General features: G+C 44.1%; 1 protein-coding gene across 2 annotated transcripts in view; it reads right to left on the minus strand.

The window, feature by feature from the left end:
- Nucleotides 1-6: 6 nt before the first annotated feature.
- Nucleotides 7-22,033, minus strand: part of dipk1ab (divergent protein kinase domain 1Ab) — a 30,687-nt gene continuing 8,660 nt past the window's right edge. The window contains exons 1-6 of one of the 2 annotated variants that reach the window (XM_012821687.3): nt 17,651-17,917; nt 17,486-17,569; nt 2,925-3,059; nt 2,384-2,491; nt 2,024-2,200; nt 7-1,237 (exon numbers count right to left, since the gene is read on the minus strand). In XM_012821687.3, coding sequence (XP_012677141.1) covers nt 422-1,237; nt 2,024-2,200; nt 2,384-2,491; nt 2,925-3,059; nt 17,486-17,569; nt 17,651-17,722 — 1,392 coding nt within the window. In that variant the 5' untranslated portion in view covers nt 17,723-17,917 and the 3' untranslated portion in view covers nt 7-421. Of the gene's footprint in view, nt 1,238-2,023; nt 2,201-2,383; nt 2,492-2,924; nt 3,060-17,485; nt 17,570-17,650; nt 17,918-22,033 lie in introns of those variants that run through there. The other variant, XM_031574550.1, reaches the window with a different exon arrangement.

The raw sequence follows: 22,033 nt of genomic DNA on the forward strand, positions 1-22,033 counted from the left end.
CTGATTGTCCAGTTGTGTCCAGCGAGGCTGTGGAAGAGAGTAGCATGACGTCCTGCCGATTCTACAGAGCTCCCATTGGTCCCCGGAGGAGGACATGAATGTCCACTAGCAGTTTGCCTGCTCTTTAGTGGTTTCATCTTTTGTAGGGCTTCTTAAAAAAGGTCATAGACTTGCGTGTTGCAAGAAGATGCCCATTGTCCTCAATTAAAACACAGCATAAGTTAAAGTTTAAGTTAAAAATAAATCAATCGGATCAAAAATTCAGTGGTGACCTGATCAAGAAGGAGTGGTAATTCATATATTCCAGTCCAGACTGCACGCATTTAAAAGGCCAGCCTGATGCATCATACCATCCAGGAACAGGAGCCATGCCTTGCCCGCCTCCCTGGACAGGCGTCTTGTCTGTCTGTCTCTGTGTGTCTCACTTGGAGTCTTTGGTGTGCGAGATCCTCTTCCACAGCAGCGTCTTGAGGTTGTTGAGGATGAGCGAGTGCTCCATCTCCATCTGCTCGGTGGCACCCTTGAGCGCGATGCAGGCGTACAGCTGCTTCTCCAGCTCCTCGCGCACGTCTGACGGCGCCCCCCACAGGAGATAGTCCTTCAGCGCGCCACAGGCCTTGGCCAGGTTGGGCTGCGTCACCTCTGTGGTGCAGCGGTGCTTGGTGAGGTCGCAGGAGGTCAGGCAGTCGACACCGTAGACGCAGTCGGCGTCCGTCTCGCAGCGGCGCTCGCGCATGACCTCCTGGAAGGCTGCCTCGGGCACGATCCGCCGCGCATCCACCACCTTCAGGTCGTGGCGCTCGGTGTAGCCGAAGCCTGCTGCGCTCACGTCGCACATGAGGAAGCTGCCGAATGTGCCGTGGAAGACGTCCTCCACCAGCTCCAGCAGGCCGATGGAGATCTTGGCCTTGCGCGGCCACGACGGCGTCACCCACTGGTCCATGCTCCGCCGCAGGCCGGCTGGGATCCACAGCTCAAGCAGCCACGGCAGGCTGATGCCGTACAGCGGTGCGTACGGCACCTTCTCCACCACGTACAGGTCCCCACAGAAGCCCAGCAGCTTGGGCGTGTGCTCCCGGTCCTGCAGGACCACGGCCAGCAGGAACTCGTTGAGCTGGATCAGGGCCCAGGAGGAGCGAGCCTCCGACAGGGAGATTTCCCCGTCCTTGTTGGCGTCGGCCACCCCGAGCACCAGGGTTGCCAGGTCCTGAAGGTTAGCCTGATCGCCCACTTTTGTCTGATCAAAAACAAAAAAAGAGGTTGTAATCAATATATATATTTTTGTATTATTCTTATTAATTGTTACGACACTAGCGGGTCTAGGCCCCGCCCTGTGATATTTGCATGCCTGTTTTGTCTCTGTCTTTACAACAGGTGATTGCAAACAGGTGTATCCTTGATTGGATGGGCTACAAAAGCCCTGGCCAGCCGGCAGATGGGAGAGCTTTGGATTCCCGGCATTTGGTTATCGTTGGTCATTGGATTTGGATAGAGATTGGATTTGGGATACTCTTTGGTTTCTATTCACAACACTGACATTCACCACATGTTTTGCTATAATTATTAGATAAATATAAACCTTGTATCATTTAATATATAACTTTTATTAACTCTATTATTATTATCATAAATTCTGCGTGGCCTCCCCTTTCTGTTTCATGCATGTGAGCCGTGCACGTGACATAATTCATTATAATGAAAACGTGAATAGAGTCATAAGCCAATGTTTTTAAATGAAGGTCTTAGACCTTGAAGGTCTTAGACAAACTATACCCAGCTCATGTATTTAAGCAACAAATGCAGGCCAGTTTTGTTATCTCTTGATAAGCCTTTGCACTGTTCCCGTCCCTGCACTTTTCCTTTGTCTGTAAAAACTCTCAAACCCATTAAGCATTCTGCATCATAGATAGATCGGTGTGTTGTGGTTTGTGGTCCCATTTCAGGGTCGTGATGAAGGTAAAGAGGTCTCTACAAGCACCCTCAGGAGAGGATGGCCTCACAAGCAGCTGCTCCCACTGCTGACCTTTAAATGGCTGAGGACCATCTCCTTAAACTTCTCCACAGACGTGCCCTTGGTGGGCTTGTCGAAAGACGCCGTCTCCTTCCTGGGCTCCATCTCGGCCACCAGGTCGTAGTGAGGCACCTCTTCCATCTGGCACTTAATGATTCCTTCCAGGTCACCCCAGCTCCCAGAATACACCTGGCCAGGGACACACACACACACACACACACACACACACACACAGAGCCAGGAGTACGCTGTCAAGACAGGGTAGACACAGCGGAAGTCATTTAGTGTGAAACTAAGCAGAGCCAGGGCAGGGGCACACTAATGGGAACAAGTGTTGACAGTGACAAGTGATCATAGCACCGTGGTTCTGACCTGGTTGTTAGGCTTGGCAGACAGGCACTTCCCGAGGTAAAGAGTGTCCTTCTCACACAGACTGCTGCACGCCGAGCCATCAATCACTCCTTTCTTGTACTTGTCACACTGGGTCAGTAAAACATGGGACAAAAGGCTGAGTTGATCAAGTCGTAAAAGATGTGGGGTAGATTCAAATACTGTATCAATTTCTACACTTTTATAGGCACAGTGCAAGATTATAATCGAATACACTTTTTGTCAAATTCAAAAAATTGTCGTCTAACTGTCGCAGAAAGCTCAACAATAGTACACAGTCCTGGGTCTGTAAATCGGAAACAAACAAAGTGTCTCAAGACCGTGTCAGGAGGGAGGAACAGGTGAAGTTTGATTGCCTTTTGAGCTCAAATGTCATCCATCTTTCACCACCATTGCAGACCTCACCTCACCCACTCCTACAGACACTTCATTGATACTACCATTGTGTTTGTGTGAAAGTCAGTGCAGTGTGACTCCATTAGATGGCTGTCTTCTCTCATGATCAGAGCCACGTTGTACTCACGATTGCGTTCTTGCACTCCCTGCCCCGGCACAGCTCTGTGTATGAGGAGTACTCCACGTACACCACCCAGCTGCCCACAAACACCGCCAGCCAGGAGAAGAACAGGTACTTCATGTGCAGGTAAGAAAACCGGGTCTGTGATTGGACAAAGGGTGTGGGATGTCAGGAAAGAGAGAGAGAGGGAAGAAGAGAGAGAGAGGCTTATTTATCAAAAGTGGGTCAGTCACCCTCTTTACCCTAATACATTTAGCATAGCCAATTTGAAATGTATGTGACATATATATCAAAGCGTCTGGCAACCTATGTCACAGCCTCTTATTATTATCAAGGTTGTAAATATTTTTAATTTTAGGTTTGCTCTGAAATGAAAAAGAGTTTTTGGAAAAGTCTGCACGATTTACCAACGAGGTCAGCTGAATAGACATAGAGAAATGGCACGTCACCCAACAGTCTGTTAAGCGTGACGCCAAATAAGTTGGACGACAGTGCAAGAATTCTTTGGCAGTGCGTTGAGTTCATAAAATTAAAGCTGGCTGTTCTTTGCACTTTGTACTTTTTCCTTCGGTTCTGTGTTCCGATTATTCGCTGAACCAATGCACAGGGGTACACTTGAGACAGAAAGATGTTTCAGAAAGACAGCTACAGGCCAGACAGAAACCCAGATCTGACTCGTACAGGGAATTTGAATGTTTTATTTCCAAATAACTTCTCCAAAGGACTGTGTCTCTGCCGACTCCGGCTGCAAGCTCTCGGTCTACTATGCACTATGTCTAAAACGCTCCTGAAAGAGGCCTGAACCCTTGGATCCCGAAAACCTATACATCTCTGCCTCTTACAGGAAACACCATTCAAGGCCTTATTCAGACTCTTTTCAAGCACTGCTGGAAAGCGCAAATGAAGCTGACGCGGTGGTGCTATGGGCGGACGCTTGTAGGCCCGTGGCTCCATGGGGGTTCGCTGTCATCTCCGCTGCCTGACAGGTGGTACGAGCCGATATAAATAGCTCCTCCAGGCAGCAAACTGCAGATGCTTCATGAAATATGCAATTTTCACCCAGAAAAGGGTGTAAAAGCCACAGAGCAATAGGACTGGAGTGTTACGTTATGCTTCCAGGCAAGCATTTTTCTTTCTTTCTTGACACCCAAGTGACAAGCCTGGAAAAAAAATCCATTGAGAGACTTTGAGACGCATGAAATAGAGGTGCACAAAACAGGCTTCACCCAGGCAAGTAATTTTTGGCCGAAATGGCACCCATCTGTGAAAGAACTGGAAGCAATTCATCTTCTTCACCTCGTTTCAATCGAAATGAAGTTATCCAAACTTGCAAGCAGTTTTCTTGGGTGGGCGGAAATACTATTAAACAAGCCCAGCGCTGAAGCAGCAGTCACTGCAGGTAAGCCATAAGCCTTTTTTTAAACTGTTCGTTTCACAGCCACCCACGGTTGCGGGCCTCTGCAGAACAAAAAAGGCACAGAGCGGAGGTCAAAGGCCATATGAAGGCTGCATTCTGATTAAGCCTGAGCTAGGATGTGGCTGAAGTTAACAGTAAACATTTGAAATTGAAATGTCATGATGCAGCGTGTTTAATCCCTCTTGTGGCTTGACATTTCCCTTTTTAAATCAATGAGACCGCTGGTATTTACCATCTTAGAGCGTTGGGGGATGGAGTAAGGTGGCCAGCCAAAACAAAACAAGAAACACAACAACAACAACAACAACAAAAAAATAGCAATTTAAATGTCTCCTTGGGTTTTTTGGGGGGGAAGGATGTGGAGAGAGAGAGAGTCGATGAAAGTACACCGTTGTTCTGTACAGTGTGACATGGTTAGTTGGTTTCTAGCACTCATTACTAATTTTTTTTTATCTATTTCTCTTCCTCTCACCCTCTCCCTCTATCTTTCCTTCTCCCTCTCTTCCCTCCTCTCCCCCTCCAACTCCACCTCTCCCTCCATCTCTCTCTCTCTCTCTCACTTTTGTCAGGCAGCGAGTGCGAGTTCAGGCAATGTGCGACAAGGCCACTCTTGACGTAAACGCTCTCAACCGAGGTGACAGGAACAATAACAAACAACAGAGAAGGGCTGAGAGGCGAGTGTCTCGCCGCTGTGGAAACAAATGAGAGACGGGGAATGAAAATGAAATACATGATTGAGTATTCCTGCTCCGGCTGCTCTCCAGCCCTGCTGTTTTCTGCCAGTAATTTGGGAGGGAGCACCTCTGTGTATTAGCATGTTCTCAGTCACTTGACTAAAAGGTTATAATCAAATATGTCTTGAAAAATACACTGCATGGATACTGGACTGCCTATTTAATTGCCTGGAGCTATCGTAGTTTAACACACACGTACATTTTGGCGCCTACATTTGCTCAGTATGAAAAATAGATACATTCAGTATCTCTATTAAAGATATCATGCACTAAATATCATCCATCTTTAGGTTTCCAACTATACACTGCCTCTTTGCATTGCATACTGCTAACGAGACTGCCAGCTTACTGGAACAGCCATCCAGTCAGACAAATTATTCCAATTTGAGGACCAACATGCAAGTTAGCAATTCTTATTACCTCATAGCAACTGTGAAATTATTGTTTTCCCTCTAATGCATCGCTTTAACATTGTGAGCCTGAGATAATGAACGGTCTATCTCTGTCAGTAATGTCTCATCTATTATCCCAGCTGCAGGAGGAGAGAGGCACGAGAACTAACAGACTTTTTGGAGCCCACTTTATTAATATATCAATGATGCATGCATCTGTCGTTCAGCAGTGATGGACGTTCCCCGCCACCACCTCCCTTCCCCTCGCCTTCTCCTTTCAATTTGCTCTGCTGACGGGCCCATAACTCCAACTCCCTCTCTTCCTGCGGTGCTGTCTGTCTGTGTGCCTCGCCTTTCACGTTCACCGAGACGCATCAACTCTCCGGCTCTTTGTTTATCCCTAAGAGCGCGTCCGAGAACTTGAAGAGGCTCTTAAGGAGCTATTTTAGAAGGAAAATATTAGATTTGTGTTGTTGTGTTTTTGCTAATCAGGATCTCGTTATTGACCTTGCGAATGTCCTCATGCCAGGGTCATAACGGGGCTCTGCACTGGCACTGACGTGACCTGAGGGCATATCTGATTGTGACCCACCACTTCCTGCCAGTGTTTAATTACACAGTGGGGAGGATTGATTGAAAATGTTTCATGGTGCCAGTCACACACACACCCACACACACACCCACACACACAAATGCACACACACAGAAATGCACACACGCACACAAACTGAAACTCACACTAACACACCAGTCAGCTTTTGCACAGGACTTGGACAGGATAAGACAGGTTTGGCACGATGATCACGGTATAAATGATGGATAAAGCCAGGGGCCCGAGAGATCCTCTCTTGCCTACCCTCCCCCCCTCTATCGCTCTCCGGCTGCAACCATCCCTTTTCCTGGGCAGCTCCTGTAGTTCCTGTCAATCTCTCCCTCTCTAATCTAATTCCACTCTATTCAGTGGCCCTCTGAATGTCAGCCCTTCGCTCTCTTTAGTCGTTCAGCTGGCATGCTAATGTTGCCACTGATGTCTCTTCTACTGACTCAGTTTTCTGCCTTTCTTCTCTCCTTCTAACCGCCCTCTATCTCTCCTCCCACTCCCCCCTTTCTCTCTATCTCACTCTTTCTCTCCCCTTTGCCCTCAACCCCCCTACGTCTCCCTCTCCCTTCCTCTCTCTTGCTCTTTCTGCTGTCACGTTTTCTCTCTGTCTCCCACTCGTTGTTTCACAAAGCCAGGATGACAAGGGAGCTAGGGCGCTTGGTCCTGCCGTCTCGTGCAGCCTTTCAGACCAGCACGACCACAGGCCCAGGAGAGCTATTGTCATAGAGATCAGCATCAAGCTCGGTATGCTCGCCCCCTTTTCTTTCTGGCCGCCCCTGTCACACTCGTTTCGGGGAGTCCCAGGAGAGGCCAACGGTCTTGGACGTGTTGGACACGATTCCTGGCACTGTGCATCCCGTCAGGACTAAATCACTCTCATCCAGCATCCAGTCCCGAGCCAACAAACTCTCCCCTCTCCCCAGAATCTGCATACTGTCGTAATCTCCCACTGAAGAGCTCTCAGGATGTGGTATGGCAAGGGTCCATGTCTGACAGCTTCACAGACCTAAAAAATCTCTCCTTTTTTTTGTAGAAGGAAAAGGCTCCCAGTCGAAGGTACAGCTTAGTTAGTTTTGCACTTTATTTCTTTGCAATGGCCTCCACATGGTTTCCCCAATTTCAAAAGATAGGAAGCTAAGAAGGCTTTCCTTTGGGTAAGACAAATCTAGAAAACAAATGTCTGAAACTGCTGCTCTAAGCACTCGCCATTCTTCACTGCTTTTCTAATGAGGCTAAAGTGATTATATTGATAAAGTTAATCTAATTAGAAAACCATGCTTTTCTTTCCAGGAATCCCTTAATCATTCTCTGATATCTTCACTGCATTGGTACCCAAACTGTGTTCAAAAGCCACAAGACTGTGCTTAAAGCACATTCCTCCAGCACACACAGATTGAGAGAAAACAATAACATTTCGCTCTTTCAAGTGTTGAGCTCGAAGGCAGAACCAGGTCACCTCCCGCAGGTGTGTTTCAACCACGTGAGAGTCCCCCTGTGACAGCCAGATGTTTCCATGGAAGCACGGCATATCTGGTATCAACAACCCCCCCCCCCCCTTTCTGACAGGCAAACAGGTCAGTGGCTCCAGTGCGGCTGCGCCTCGCCCGTGCAGCGGCGTGTTACTCTTCACCACGGGGGCCCAAAGGATGTAAAAAATTCAGCAGCCCATGCAGACCTTACGGCAGCACAGAATATCAATCACAACTGCCGTGACTCAAACTCCACACCACCTGCAGCGAGGGGGAGGGAATGTGATATAATAGCATGTCCATGTTTCTCGTTCTCAGAACTGCCAAGCAATACAGCAGGAAACAGTAGGATGGATGCAACAGTATAATGTTGAGCAGCCTGTTCAACTGAGCGGGACAGCCAATAATGTTGACTATATTTCCATAGAGTAACACTTGATAATATTTTATTCTCATGAACCATTCGGTGATCAACTCATATTTATTGTATATAAGGGATTGCCAATGCTGATCAAGTACTTTCGGTTATCATGATGTAGATTCTGTTGATGACTGCCTAGTCCTAATTTACCAGCACAACAAATGGAACAAGAAACAGTAAACATAACCACGTGCCTCCATTGGTGCGGTCTGGCACATTATGGCCATGCCACGCCACCTCAGTGGTGGAAGTGTAACCATAGAGAGTGTAAATCCAGTTCCTAGTTAGACCACACACACTTGGGATTTATGCCACAGATCTGATGATTATTCAGAGAGGCCACAACAGCTATGGCAGGGCCCTGGGAAGTGGGCTGCAGATGGTTTCATGGCTTCCTTGTTTACTGTAGCACTTAAGATGGTGACTTGTTAGGGAGTGCTGCTAATCATGCAAATGCTTAGGACATGTTTTGCTATTGATTACAGCATAGGTGATGTTAACCGCATCTACCATGAAGCCATTACGGAGATAGCATTTCACACAGAAACACACACACACACACACACATGCTTTCAGCCTACACAATCAATAGCAGAAACTAGCCTGGAGATGACTGGTGTCTGTCCTCATCCTCTCATTGGTTCCCTGTGAGGCAGCAAATGAGGAGTTATTGATTGAGGGTCTTTATGTGCCTTTTCATTACGCTCTCAGTGAGTCGACAGGTGGTGGATGGGATGTGGGGTCCAAGTGTGGAGAGATTTTTTCATTATGAAATAGTTTTGACTCATTATGGTGCAGTATTATTGCTAACCAGCTTGATCAGGAGTGGGCTAGTCTTGGAACAGTCAGGCAGGAAAAGCTAAAGAAGTACTGCTGGCTTAGCCTGCAACATTTGCCAGACCTGCTTTTCACATCTGTATACTGGATATACCATAGGGATGTATAAATTACTATACATTAGTTCCCATATGGAAACCCTATTGGAAAATATTGTTCTCATACACGGTGCTATTCAAATCGTCTAAAAGCACTACAACTACTGGATCTATCTGACACAATCCACTTTCACAGGGCAAAAGCGATGCAGGCATGTCTGTCATCCCAACCTTTTCCACACAACTGATGTCTCCATGGATGCAACACGATGAGGCAACTTTCCACGTACCTTCCAGGTTCCTGCTGGGAGGAAAGTAAAGGCCTTGTTGTCGTGGTAATTGGACTATCAGTGGAACAGGGATCAGGGAGATAGCTTAATTTAGCCTGACGCTAATGAGCATGCGGCGCTCCTCTCTGCCGGAATGCAGCAGAGAAGACGGACAGGTTGACTGCCACTCGGAGACGCCATGCGCTCCAGGTCTGTAATTTACCCCATGTGGGCACAGCTGTGGTGGCAGAGGCCAAGTCCGCGCCTGCCGTGTGGATCAGAGCTCATTCAGGGTCCCTAGCCTAGGACGACGTCCGCTTGGATTCGAGTGTGTTGGGGGGTGGGCTTAATCCTCCGACCCCTTTGTGGGATTGGCTTGCGAAAAATGAGCGAGAGGGGGTTGAGAGGGATCGGGGCGGGGGTGGATGGGAGATCGAAAACGGGGAAGAGGCGGATCAAGTGGAGAGAAATTCTGCATTGACACTTGTTTTTGCTGCCTGCTCACCACTCATCCATAATTCATGATCATAAAACAATTCCTCAGAGCTTCCTCTCTAATGGGCTTCCTCCCTGCTGCACAGAGGGAGGCAAAGAGGCAAGAGAGAGAGAGAGAGAGATGGAGAATGAAAAGAGCTGGGGGAGAAAAAGAGGGAGTGGGACAGAGAGAGAGGGATTGAGAGAGTGAGGAAGAAAAAGAGAACTAGAGGGAATATGTGAAGGAAATAAATAAATAGAGAGAGAGAAGATAGTGTTAGAGAGTGGGTCAGAGAGATAGAGAAAAAGAGAGAGAGGACGAGATAGAGAGGGGGGAGATGGCTAGAGAGAGAGAAAGATTGGTAGGCAGGAGATTAGAAATTGTGGTCCTCTTGGATCAGCTGAAAAATAAAAATACATTGCTTCACCAATTTTCTAAAGGGCACACTGCACTGCTAATCAGCCCAGGGAGTCAGAGGGTTCAGACACATCCTAGGGAAAGTGGCGAGCACCAGGGGCTCATCCCATCCCAGCATGCCCCTCTCTGCCACCTCCCAGGAGATGGACGCTCTGATGGAGTGAGAGGCATACAGCTGCTGGCACCGGCTGATGGGGGATCTGACTCACTCCCGTCAAGGCAGCAAGCGTTTTAGAGACTCCCCATCCCCATATTTCCTCCCTTCTGAACCCCCACCACCCCCCACCCCCTTGACATACACACACACACACACACACACACACACACATCCACCTCCCACCCTTATTCTATATCTGCAGCTCCACACACACACAACCTCGCCTACTCTATCTCGGAAGCTCCACACACACCTCCCACAGCTATTCTGTCTCATCCGCTCTTTGGTGCAACATGTATCAGTCTGGGGGATAGTCATCAACAATGAAAGGAAGAGAGCAATGAGTAACTGTCAGAAATCCCACTGCACATGCACACACACCCAGAGCCGGAGCGGCTTCTTAGCGCAATGCAAATATTCCCACAAGTAGTGATGTAATATGATTCTCATTTGTGGTGAGAGCAAATATTATCTCTACACAATTTCTCCACTTGCAGCATGTGACACTGTTTAGGACACGGCACGCAGACAACAGAATATGAGCTCATCTCAAGTCTTCTTAAGACTCTTGGTGTTCTCATCACAAATTGCTCCGAACCACATCTTTCCACCACCCTTTTGAACCCCCAGTGAAAAGCATTATGTCAACCGTGCTTAGAGTGAACACTTGGGCAGCTTGGGCTAATTCAAATAGCCTGGGCACATCAGGCAAATCCTGGCCACCATACAGATGAAGAGCTCGCTTCCAAAATGTGGGATAGGAAACTAAGCAACCAAATCAGGCCCCTTTAATTCTATTGATTTCCTCTTTCTATCTCAGAGTGCCCGGCCTGTGGCGGTATCAAAGATTAGTGAGTGGCTGTGCATGGATGATAAATCTGACTATACAAAAATATAATATCTTTGCCAGTTCATCCAAATTGTATTAGTATGGATCAGCAGTTTATGATATCCTGAAAGTTCTTCATAATAAGGCAGCTATAATGGAGATTTTTAAAGAATGAATTGCCAAACAAAACTTTGTTTATGCATATGCTTCCCCTCCCTTTTCCTTCCCTCTCTGGGTTGAGACTTCTCCCTTCGAGTCTTGGAAAACAAGATGTCCTTGAGTAACTCTGCTAACCACCAGGCCTCACCGGCCAATAGTAACTTTCCACTGAAAAAGGAGTCATGTGATCACTGTGTACAGAGGTGTAACGATTCACCGATATGGATCGGAAACCGATTTTACCTTTAAATGCAGACCCTCGTATCGGTTAACTGAAGCTTTGCTGCTTATAGTATAAACTAAGCTGCTGTGGAAGACATAACGTTACAGGTCTTATTACTTTCAAAATAATAATGACCGCTTCTCATTCGTTAATACAATACAGCACCTGATATTCACCTTTTAATAGCGAGTTATGTTACCGTTAATTATGTCACTCACTGATATATAATACAATGGTCAATGCTCGAATTCAGTGCCTGTAGTCAATTATCGAAGGGAGTGGCTCGTCTGCAAGTGCTCAATCCCGCACCACATGGTAGGCCAATTGACTACAGGCACTGAATGAGGTTCGACATCAGAGACCTAAAAAAAGGTAAAACAATGACTGTACAAACAGTAATTTTCTACAATTTCTTTAAAGTTATTGAGGTAAACAGACACAGGTGTATCTCTGTCGGGATACTTTCATTTATGAGCCTGTCAGTGGCGAGAACAAGTGGTTTACTTTGATGTGTCTGTCAAAGGGAGGAGATGTGAACATTTGTGGGTTCAAAACTTTAACCGAAACACGTAATAACATCTCAACAAATGCATTTAGATGCAATTAGATGCAAACCCATTTCCATCAACCCTTTGTCGCATTATACCCTATGTGAAGCGGGAATTAATCCACTCCCCTCTAGCAAAGTTCTTATTCGACTTTCATTTCGTGCACATTTCAAGGGTTTCCATTCAGGATTTCCTATTTGAAAGGTCAAAATGTCCAATAAAAAGCTGGATGGAACCCAGCAAGTGGCCACTCCAAAGATGCTTAAAGCAGTGACTTCAGTTTATGTGTCCAAATGGCAGGGGAAAGGAGTTTTTTGAGGGCAGGACATAAATGGGTTTCTTTAAGATACACCTTTTCTTAGAAGGCATAAGAATACCTGAACAAAATGTAAAACCCTTCAGGGAAATTCTAAATTTAGTTTCATGTAGCTATTGATTATTGCCACTGTCTCTTCTTTTCAACTTTCACTCTTTTCTACACTGTGAGTTTCTTTGACAGTGTGTGTGTGTGTGTGTGTCTCCTTCCTCTCTCTCTTCGTAACCTCATTTTGCTCCCCTGCTTGACACACTTCTCTGCCACGCAGATGAGCCCACAGCTCTCTGGGCCATCCTGGCTGCCGTGGTAAATGAAACCCGGTTCTGATGGGTTCTGAGTCCGGGGAGAATAAAAATGGAGGCTGGGCATCTGGCTGTGTGGTGGTGGCCATGCCCGAGAGCAGCAGCACAAAAATAGAGGACCCGTTTACAGAGTCACCCCCGTCCTGTTTCTAATAAGGGAGAGGGCCCCTAAGGTCTCCTGTGATCAAATGCAAAATACATTTTTTAAAGGTTTACCCAGGGGGTAGAGGGAAGACGTTCAGAACACATTCAGCTGTGCAATCCAGTTTTTGCTAAGCAAGAACCCATGGTATGCCTAGTAACAAGTGAGTCATAATATATCAAAACACACAAGAGATGTGTGTGACTTGTATTTTTTCAAAGCATCTGGGAAGGACATTTTTTTTGGCATGACGGCTAGAGTAAGACAACAGTGTTTCAGCAGATGAATAAATCCTCTATGAAACACCCTTGTGAGCACCCATTGTGGGTTTAAAGTTGCTAGACCGCATATGGTGACTGGCGAGACATGGCTGTGACTTACACACTAACTTTAACCTGGGCTTTCCCTAGTGAGGAATTCCCACTGGGCTTCTCTCTCTCTCCTGTATGGCTGGATGGGCGCATTTTTACTCCCACAGGTGAGATATTTTCACAGAAAAAATCCAGAAAATCAATCCAAGCAGACACTCCCCCTTAGCTTGCACAAACAGGCTGTGAAAGGATTTTAGACATCAGTTAGCTGGACTCTTACTCTTGCATTTTATTTGATCTGGATCGCACTCTGTGTGTGTAAGGCTGACTAACGGCTTTACTAAAAAATCAAGGTACAGGAATGGACCTAAAAAGATACAAATGCAAATGCCACTGTAGCCTATCAGCGAACAAGCACTGGAACTGGCCATTTGTTGTAGAAGCCAATCACATCATGTCATTAAAAGATTTCTTTCACATAATTTTTATATATACTGTATGTGTATATATATATATTTAAAAAAAAATCTTTAGAGACCTAGGTTGAACAAGTAGGAAGGTCCTGTAGGATTCATGATATGGAGGATGTTGGTGTTCTATTTACGCACACAGCTTCCTGTCCCTGATAGTCTATAAAGAGAAACCTGTTTGCACACTGAAGTAGGCCATTTCAAGACCACAGCTGTCCTAATCAGGTCGTGTTTAGTTTAGTTTTTTTGGTGGGAAATTAAATCAATGATCCACTAATTCGAAGTTAGTGAATTATATCCCTTATATATGAGCAATCCCTTAGAACACTACACAGTATAGTTGGAATGAACAGAGCTGGTTGGAAACACTATTTTTATGACTAAGGGTGAAGTCATGGCAGTAACGCCAAAGCTATTTTTCAAAAATAAAACATCTTGTACCTTTCTTTTTAAAGGCACATCGTCATGCAGAGTATGGGCACTTGATAACTTTCTGGCCTGTTAACACCACCAGGTTAAGCCATACCCGGATGTTCTGATTTTTCACAGTCAACAGAATTGTACATATTAGCAAGTAATGTTAAATGTGACTGGCTTACGGCAAAGTTCTTTGCATTTTTTTAACATAATGTTCATTTATGCTTTTTTTTTTTTTTTTTTTAATCTACAGGTTGTAACATTATTATATAAAAATGTTCTCTGTTAATACTCACTAAGCACTCAATTTGATTTCTCCTTCCCTGAGCCTGCAGCAGGTTCGAGTCCGACTGAAACTTTTCCAACTGTCATGCGTTACTGACATGAGATATAGTTTGATGTTTGACCTGTGGTTTTGGCATATCCACTCCGGATATCTGTCTTGACTGAGGATACCTCTGGGTATTAACAATATGTCTCATATTCAAGATATGGACCGATTGTGGTCTGTGTCTGTGGCGTGTCATAAGAAGTATCCTGTCAAAATATAACCGGATACACGCCTTATTCCCAGTGTGATCAATGATTTGTATTTGCCTGTACCTTAAGCTTGTTAAAAGTACAACTTTGTACCCTTTGTTTTCAGAAATGACTTTGTACCTTCAAAATTTAACAAAGGTCCACAATGATCACCTTAAGGGCCATTTCTTACAGGGTGCTTTTCTGACAACTGTACCTTCGGGTACAGAAATGATACCTCTATCTCTCTGTGAACGACGATGCTAGCTCTGTCCTCACATCCCAACACCAGTGTGCAATTCACAGCTCACATTAGAGGTCATGTGTTCTGGTGACAGCGGAGAGCCGCGAGTGGAGAATAAGCTGTCTCCCCCTGCAGCCTGCTTTATCCCCAAGAAAAAAGAGACGATGACAGTCTACTCAGCCCTGTCACAGATGGTTTGTCTCGTCAGATCAAATTCAAGTTCCTCGGGTCAAACTTCTCCATGGATCTCTTTAAAAAAATCCAATTTTCACATTATAGCCTTTGGAAGCAAAACACATCACGCTTACAAGGAGTTGTGGGATAAGCCCCCAGCCGCTCGTGATATCCAAACTATGAGGGGGGAAACACGAGATGATGTGAAAATGGGATATGAGAGTGAATTCAGAAGATTTAAACCTAATGTTGGGTAAATGGTTGGGTAACCTAAAGTCATGCAAGGACAGTGCATACATGTACTCATAAAATTAATCACACGCCATGAAGTGCAAACAAGGAGTGATACAAAAGTGAAGAAATTTGATCTGACAAAAAAACAACAACTAAAGAACAAAGAAAAGAGGTCAGTCACCGTTAGTCACAGAGGCCTGTTAAAGCATAAATAAGGTCTCCATCCATCTGCATCTAACAGGGACGTGTCTTCATTTTTAGAGGACTTCACTCTTAACACGCAAGCACACACAGACACACACACAAACACACACACATTGCCTTACTTATCACTATGTGTCACTTGTCAGGGTTCTAAGCATAACATTGGGACCTAGGCCTGTCAGAATTAGATAACCCTGACTAAGCCTCAGCCAACGTTCTGGATTTACTCCTCTGCAGGCAGACAAACAAGCTCACTGAGGCGGCCCTCTCTCACTCTCGCCAGCACCCCCTCCGTCACCGATGCCCTTTCCTGGCCAGGAGAGGTAATTAAACATAAGACAACTGTGACAACTCTGTGCTGGAACAGAGAGATGTGTCGCGGTGTCACGACTTCCCAACGTGGCTCTAACAAGGATCTCTCCCTCTCAGGCCACGGAAATCGTTCCCGGGGAAATCAATCATTAGCGACTGCAACAAAATGCTGTGCTTGACTATTGATTCTGAAGCAATTTAATGACTTATTACAGACTTACTCAAAGGGAAGTAGAACTGATAATAAATGATTCAATGACATAATTACATCTTGACACCATGCCTATTTTGATTACACTTTTAGCAATACGCTGAACAAACAACCCGCATCCAGACATACAAAACTCTGTTGGGGCTTTACACCTTCTCTGTGGCCACTAACAAAGAGAAGAATGGCCTTGAGAAGCTCTGGAGAACAGCAGCTGCCCCCCTTGTGATTACTGTCACTTCCTGTTACCCTGAGCCCTGACTCTTCACACACGGGTAGGGAAGCCAGAATGTGATGAGACAAGAGGGGGAAAAAAGGCAAACATGAAGGCGGCGAAGCACCCAGGTCACTCAACACAGGCGTTAAGGTCAGAGTGAGACCATAAAGGCTGCCATGCATGCAATTCTGCCTAACAAGCGAATTGCAGAGACCTGTGTTAAAAATGACCAACCTCTTCCAAGAAAACCTTCTATTCTAAAAATAAAAAAACCTGAAATGATGACGAATTAAAAAATGATGCCAGGTGATGAAAAGAATCATAATTCTTCAGCCATTAGCCACTACAACATTTCTCAAATATTTTTGCAGAGTGCATTTAAGGGTATAATTTAAAAAGAGGAGTGCTGACGTTAAGGTAGCGCATAATATCTAAAAGTCCATGTACATAACTGCTTGCCTTGCATTAATATGATGTAGAGGCACTCGTGCCAATTATTGTTATTAGATTTGAGTTCTAACCAGTACATTAGAAATTGATGGCTTTATAAAAAATGGCAAATATTTAGGCTGCTCGGTACTCCTTCCAAATTAAGTCGTAGGCTATACATCTCCGCAAACTATTGCCGATTCCCTGGGTAGGACCGGACTGGAAGATGCTGAAACCTCTGGGTGTAGGCTTTTCTATTTATTGCATACAACTCTTGTATGCTCTCCAATGAGCCTGGCCTGCTGCGGTGTTTCCCACCTGGCTCCAGACAAATAGCCCAAGTTTATAGTAACGGGTGTGTGACGTGTAAGATGGCTTTACCGAAAGACCGCGAGCATAGTGACATGTATAATTTAAACAACTGTCTGTTCATGACTGTTTCCGTGTAACACAATTGCCCTGTACAATATACTAACATTTGAAGAGAAGTATTCTCCACCGTGCCGATACCCACCCTTCACAGAGCGAACTGTCGTGACATTTCTCTTAGTGCTCGAATTCGCTGTCAGTAGCCAACAGTCGACTCTACACACATACCATTCACACACGATTAGTATCCAGCGATTTGCATGCGCAACATTCCCCCTTTATAGTGTGTGAATATCCCGCGAATTCAAGTAGGCTATTGAGCTATTTTACAGCAGCACTGTTGCTACAGCAACCCCTGTGCAGAGCTAATGACACGTAGTTGTACAGTATCGCATCGACAGGGAATGCACTACATCGAGTAACACCAAAAGTGACACTAAATGTCGACGCAGATGTAATGTGTATTCACCGCATTGAATTTCTTGGCGAAGAAAGGTATTCCTACAGGCGAACCTTGTTTTGGAAAGGGAAACGCTAAATTGTACTAAAAGTTCAAATTCAAGACAAACCACACACAATCATTCCGTAACTACAAAGATTCAGTGCTGAACAGTTATAAACGGAACATAGGTGTAGCCTACTACAGAAGCCATTGCAAGACCCATACATTCATGGATAACAGCGTGGTTGCAACGATCTTCTCGGGGTCTTACCTGGATGTAGATGGGCTTTCTCAGCCAGATCCATGGCAACAGACCCCTTGCCATGGTTGGTATACCACATCTCACAACACGAACCTACAGGAGAGAAAATTGCTATGTATTTTAAGGGCTATATAAGGTGCTATTAGAGTTCTCACAAAATAGTGTTAATCTCACCGAGCCAATATCCACCTTCTCTTCATGAAAAGGTCTTCTCTGAGGGTCTGGATGCTGCGAAGCAGTTATCATACGTTCTCAACTGATTTCAAAGTGCTGCACCTCTTTCACAACACCACTAGATGAAGCTGTGCTGTGCTGTGCGCGCGATGGAAATGGGGGTGAGCGTGTGCCATGGGTAATTGAGAATGTGAACATATTTATTTTGCAGTTTGCCTGTACGTTAGATCTAACTGAAAGCATTTTAAGCTGTGTGCGGAATGAAAACTAAATGCCTAGACATATGTTTTTCTTTGTAAAACGTAGGATAGGGTGGCTCTAGGTTTTATTAGTATCTTATGTAATTGATGTCACTTGAGGTGTATAGACAACAGGGAAGGTGGCCCCATTTCATTTTTTAAATAAAGTTAGGGTACATTGTAGCCATGCTGGATTAATCAAATGAACAATATGACGTCTTTAAAATGGAACAGTTACAAAGTAGCATTTCATTTCCACCATTTTAAAGGAGGATCATAGGTTCGGTCATGACGTCAGGGTTTTAGCTTATAACACGCTAATAGTTAGCTTAAAACTAAATATAATTATGTTATACTAAAGGAATGCCCACAGTAGACCGCAATTAGTCTTATTTTGACGGTGGGTTATAGGATAACAGTCAAATACTGTGGACATTCAGAGCTGCTCATATACGGAGTGAGTATTCTCTATATTTATTTCCTTGTTAAGTGTTCTGCTACCACAAAATGTAGCTATGCTATGCTAGCAATGCTAATTTAGATTATGTTATCGATATCTAATTTAAGTTAGGTAACTTTAATGTGAAAGAGTTCAGTAGCTAAATGTCCATACCGTTCATGTAAGACTTACCTAAATTGCGTTAAATCATAAAATATAATCTTTGGTTTAGAAATATTGTTAAGTCGTTATTTAACATGTAATGCTAACTACTATGACATGTTGGCATCAGTTATGTTCAGTTATTATACGGCTCTTCAGAATGTTCCAAAAAGTTCCGTTGATTTGAAAGGGCCACCCCATCGTTCCCATGTCTGTAATTTCTGTATACTGACCGCTGCGAAAATGTAATGACCGCTGTCATTGGCACCGGGTTTTGTGCTTCTAATTCACATTTAACATAACGGTAATTTAACATAACGGAATGTCATTGTACCTTGAAGTCAGTTCTATTTGCGTGAAGAACTTTTTTTTTTTAAGCGGAAATCACGAAACGGCAACAAAATCATTAAAAATAGGTATTTTGGAGTAATGTCTTCTATCGTTTTGGCAAGTAACCGTATAATAAGAGGGATAATGTATAGTCCGGCAGTCATTATCGAAAAATAAATTCTTTCAGGACGAAACATTTGCTATTAGGTTCCGCTCCGCTGCGCGTCAGGGTCCTGTCGGGATTTATTTTTTGATCGTCTGGAATGGAAATATTTATAGTACAATTTCGTGAGGAGTTAGCCAGGTAACCAATTATTGGTGGTGCTCTGGGCTGGTATTAATATCATATCATACTCATACTTAATATCATATATAATAACAAATTGATGAACAGTTATCAGGGATTTTTCTCTACAGGCTAACGTTGAATTAAGAGTTTTACACTTTAACCTTGTAATGAAACCATATTGTTTATGTTGTAATTAGAAACCTGGGTAAAGTAGTTTTGTTTTATTATGCACTTATCTTTTTCATCACTGAAAAGTACTCTCTCTTCCCAGTAAAAATGCAAGCTAACAGCACCCCAAGAAGTCCTGAAATGGGAACTCCACGAAGGGCCTGCAGCAGTATGATTGAAATTGGCAAAAAGGTAGTGGTGCCTGCATATCCATGTTAACATAAATGGCCACTGATTACTCCTGCCATAGCCTTGTGTAAGGCATGTTTGTAAGTTGGTATTAAATGCAAGTGTGAGATTTTAAATCACGTGCTTTCTTTATGTGAGGGAGTCTTAAAAACCCAAAAGACTTGAATGAGTTGTCAACTATTTCCATAGTAACAGCTTGATGGCATTAAGATTTAGAGTCATGGGTGTGATGTAAAGATTTATTACCAAGCCTTCTTCGTGGCTAAGAACTTGTAAGGTAAAAAAAATCAGTTTACTTTGCAAGCTCAGACTGGATTTTGTGCAGTAAGACTGAACTCGTTCGTGGTGGGGTTTCTTTTTCAGGTGTTGACTGGGCGACCCTTGTCAGAGCACGAACTAGAGACGAAAAATGCTCAGCTTCGGAGGAAAGTGAGCTCTGTGGAAGATGAGAAGGCCTGTCTGCAGCTGGAGAATAGACAGCTTCTCGGCGAGCTGGAGGCCGTGCAGCTCGAACTGGCCAGCTACAAAATCAAAGTATAGAGTTCCCCTGTATACTATTATTTGATAATTAACTCGTTTTGGAGCAGATATTACTTTTAAGCCTTAATTGTAGTTTTTGGCTTTTTTTTCTATGTCCCTTATGAATTACAGTCAAACATGAAAAAGCTCTGCAGGTTATTTGTACATGCTGAAAAATTGAAATACAAAATAAATTAAATATATAATTTGCATGCTTATCTTACTGAACTCAGGGCCAATAAATCTGCTCTGTACTGAGTTCAGTGGATTGTTTTTGCATTGATATGTTAAATTTGATTAACATTTATTTTGATGAAGTAAATGATTAAAAATATTTTTTAAATGGCAGGTAAGTGTCCTGAGCTCGGCTGTGGAATCCAAATCATCCAGTACATCCCTGATGAAAGAGCAAATGGAGGCCATGGAAAATGAAATAGAGACCCACAGGTTTGCACTCAGGTGTGTGGCATATACTGTATCTTTTTTGCTCCAGTATACATAAAACCCATCTTAGTCTCCATCCCATCTTGGATTGGATCACTTGTCTATACTGCACACTCTCACCCTCAGGTAAGCTAAAAATAATTTTCCTCAGCACTGCACTTATTCCCACTTTCTGCTGTTTCACAGAGATTCAGAGAAAAAGCTTGAAGAAGTTGAAGAGATTTTGGACATGAAGTGCAGGCTAGTGGAGGATCTCACAGACGACCTTAGAGCCTTGAAGGCCCAGCTTCAGGATCAAACCAGTCGAAGCCAAAGGTAGCACACACACTACATGTGGAGGAGAGAAAATCTACCTGATCTTATTTCCTCTGAGAGAACATTGTTGTGTTTTATTTACCAAAGAGTGGAGCGCCAGAGAAACGAAGCCCTCACTAATGCAGAAAATCAGGCACAGGCTCACCAAGCATACAAGGCAGACATGACCCAGAGGCTCAAGAAAGTAAGACATCCATCCCATCAAAAAAGAATCCTCTTTTAGAATAATGTACAGGATGTATTGGAATTAATGCTCGCAAACATTTGTCATGTGAGAGCTACTTTTCATAAACCTGTGTTTATCTGTACATATTTCCTTTGACAACAGGTTCGTGTTAATTTCCCCATGATTCTGAGTGTGATAGCACACAGCACAACGGTTGATTTTCTAGGATCTCTAGAGGATGAGATGTTGTTGTTTTATTAAATAATGACTTAACGAGAGCAGCTGAAAGAAATGTATTTATAAGACAGCAAGATAGCACACCTACAGTGACCTAGAAATTAGAGATGCACGATACTGATACCAGTATCAGGTATCGGGGCTGATACTGTGCTCAGACACTTGTATTCGTATTCAAAAAAAATCTCCAATACCAAGCACCGAAATCACTTCATTGCAACATTACGTTAAACACAAGGCTGTGGTCAATGCTGCCCTATCAGACTTGCCTACCACAACGAGCTTGGGTTAGAGAAATTGATAAAACACCGGCATAGGTAAATTGTTAAGTACTAGAATCGGTACTCTGTACCAGCAAGGACACAAATATAAGAACTCCATCTGGTATGGGTGCACAGTGGTATGGGTGCATCCCTAGAAATCATTGTGTGAAATTGGCTACTGTTAGAGAAGTAGGGGGGTGTTGATTAGTGTACTACACTTCTCTGCAGGCAAGGCCTGACATTGACTGGAATAGCTTCAGGTTACTCCTTGTTGGTAGGCCTCTTTCAAGCCTCTGCACATTTCATTATTTCAGGAAAAGATCTCAAATTAATTATGCCATTATCTTATGGGAACAGTTTTTGTTGTCAAAGTCTCAAAAAAATATTATCTCATTATTTTGGGGAAAACATCATTTGCAATGCTAGTCAAGTCAAGATCTCAGGAAAACAAATAAAACTAACATAATTTTCCACCTGAATGAACCATGTAAATCCATAGTTTTTTTAAAACCTCTTTATTTTTATTGTAGTTGTCAGAAAACGAAGCCCTGCTGAAGCACAGCCTCATCCAGTGTGACAGTGAGAAAGTGGAGGTGGAGAAGAGGTGCTCCCAGCTAGGAGAG

Source organism: Clupea harengus, chromosome 10 (genome assembly GCF_900700415.2).
Source record: "Clupea harengus chromosome 10, Ch_v2.0.2, whole genome shotgun sequence".
Lineage (NCBI taxonomy): Eukaryota > Metazoa > Chordata > Actinopteri > Clupeiformes > Clupeidae > Clupea > Clupea harengus.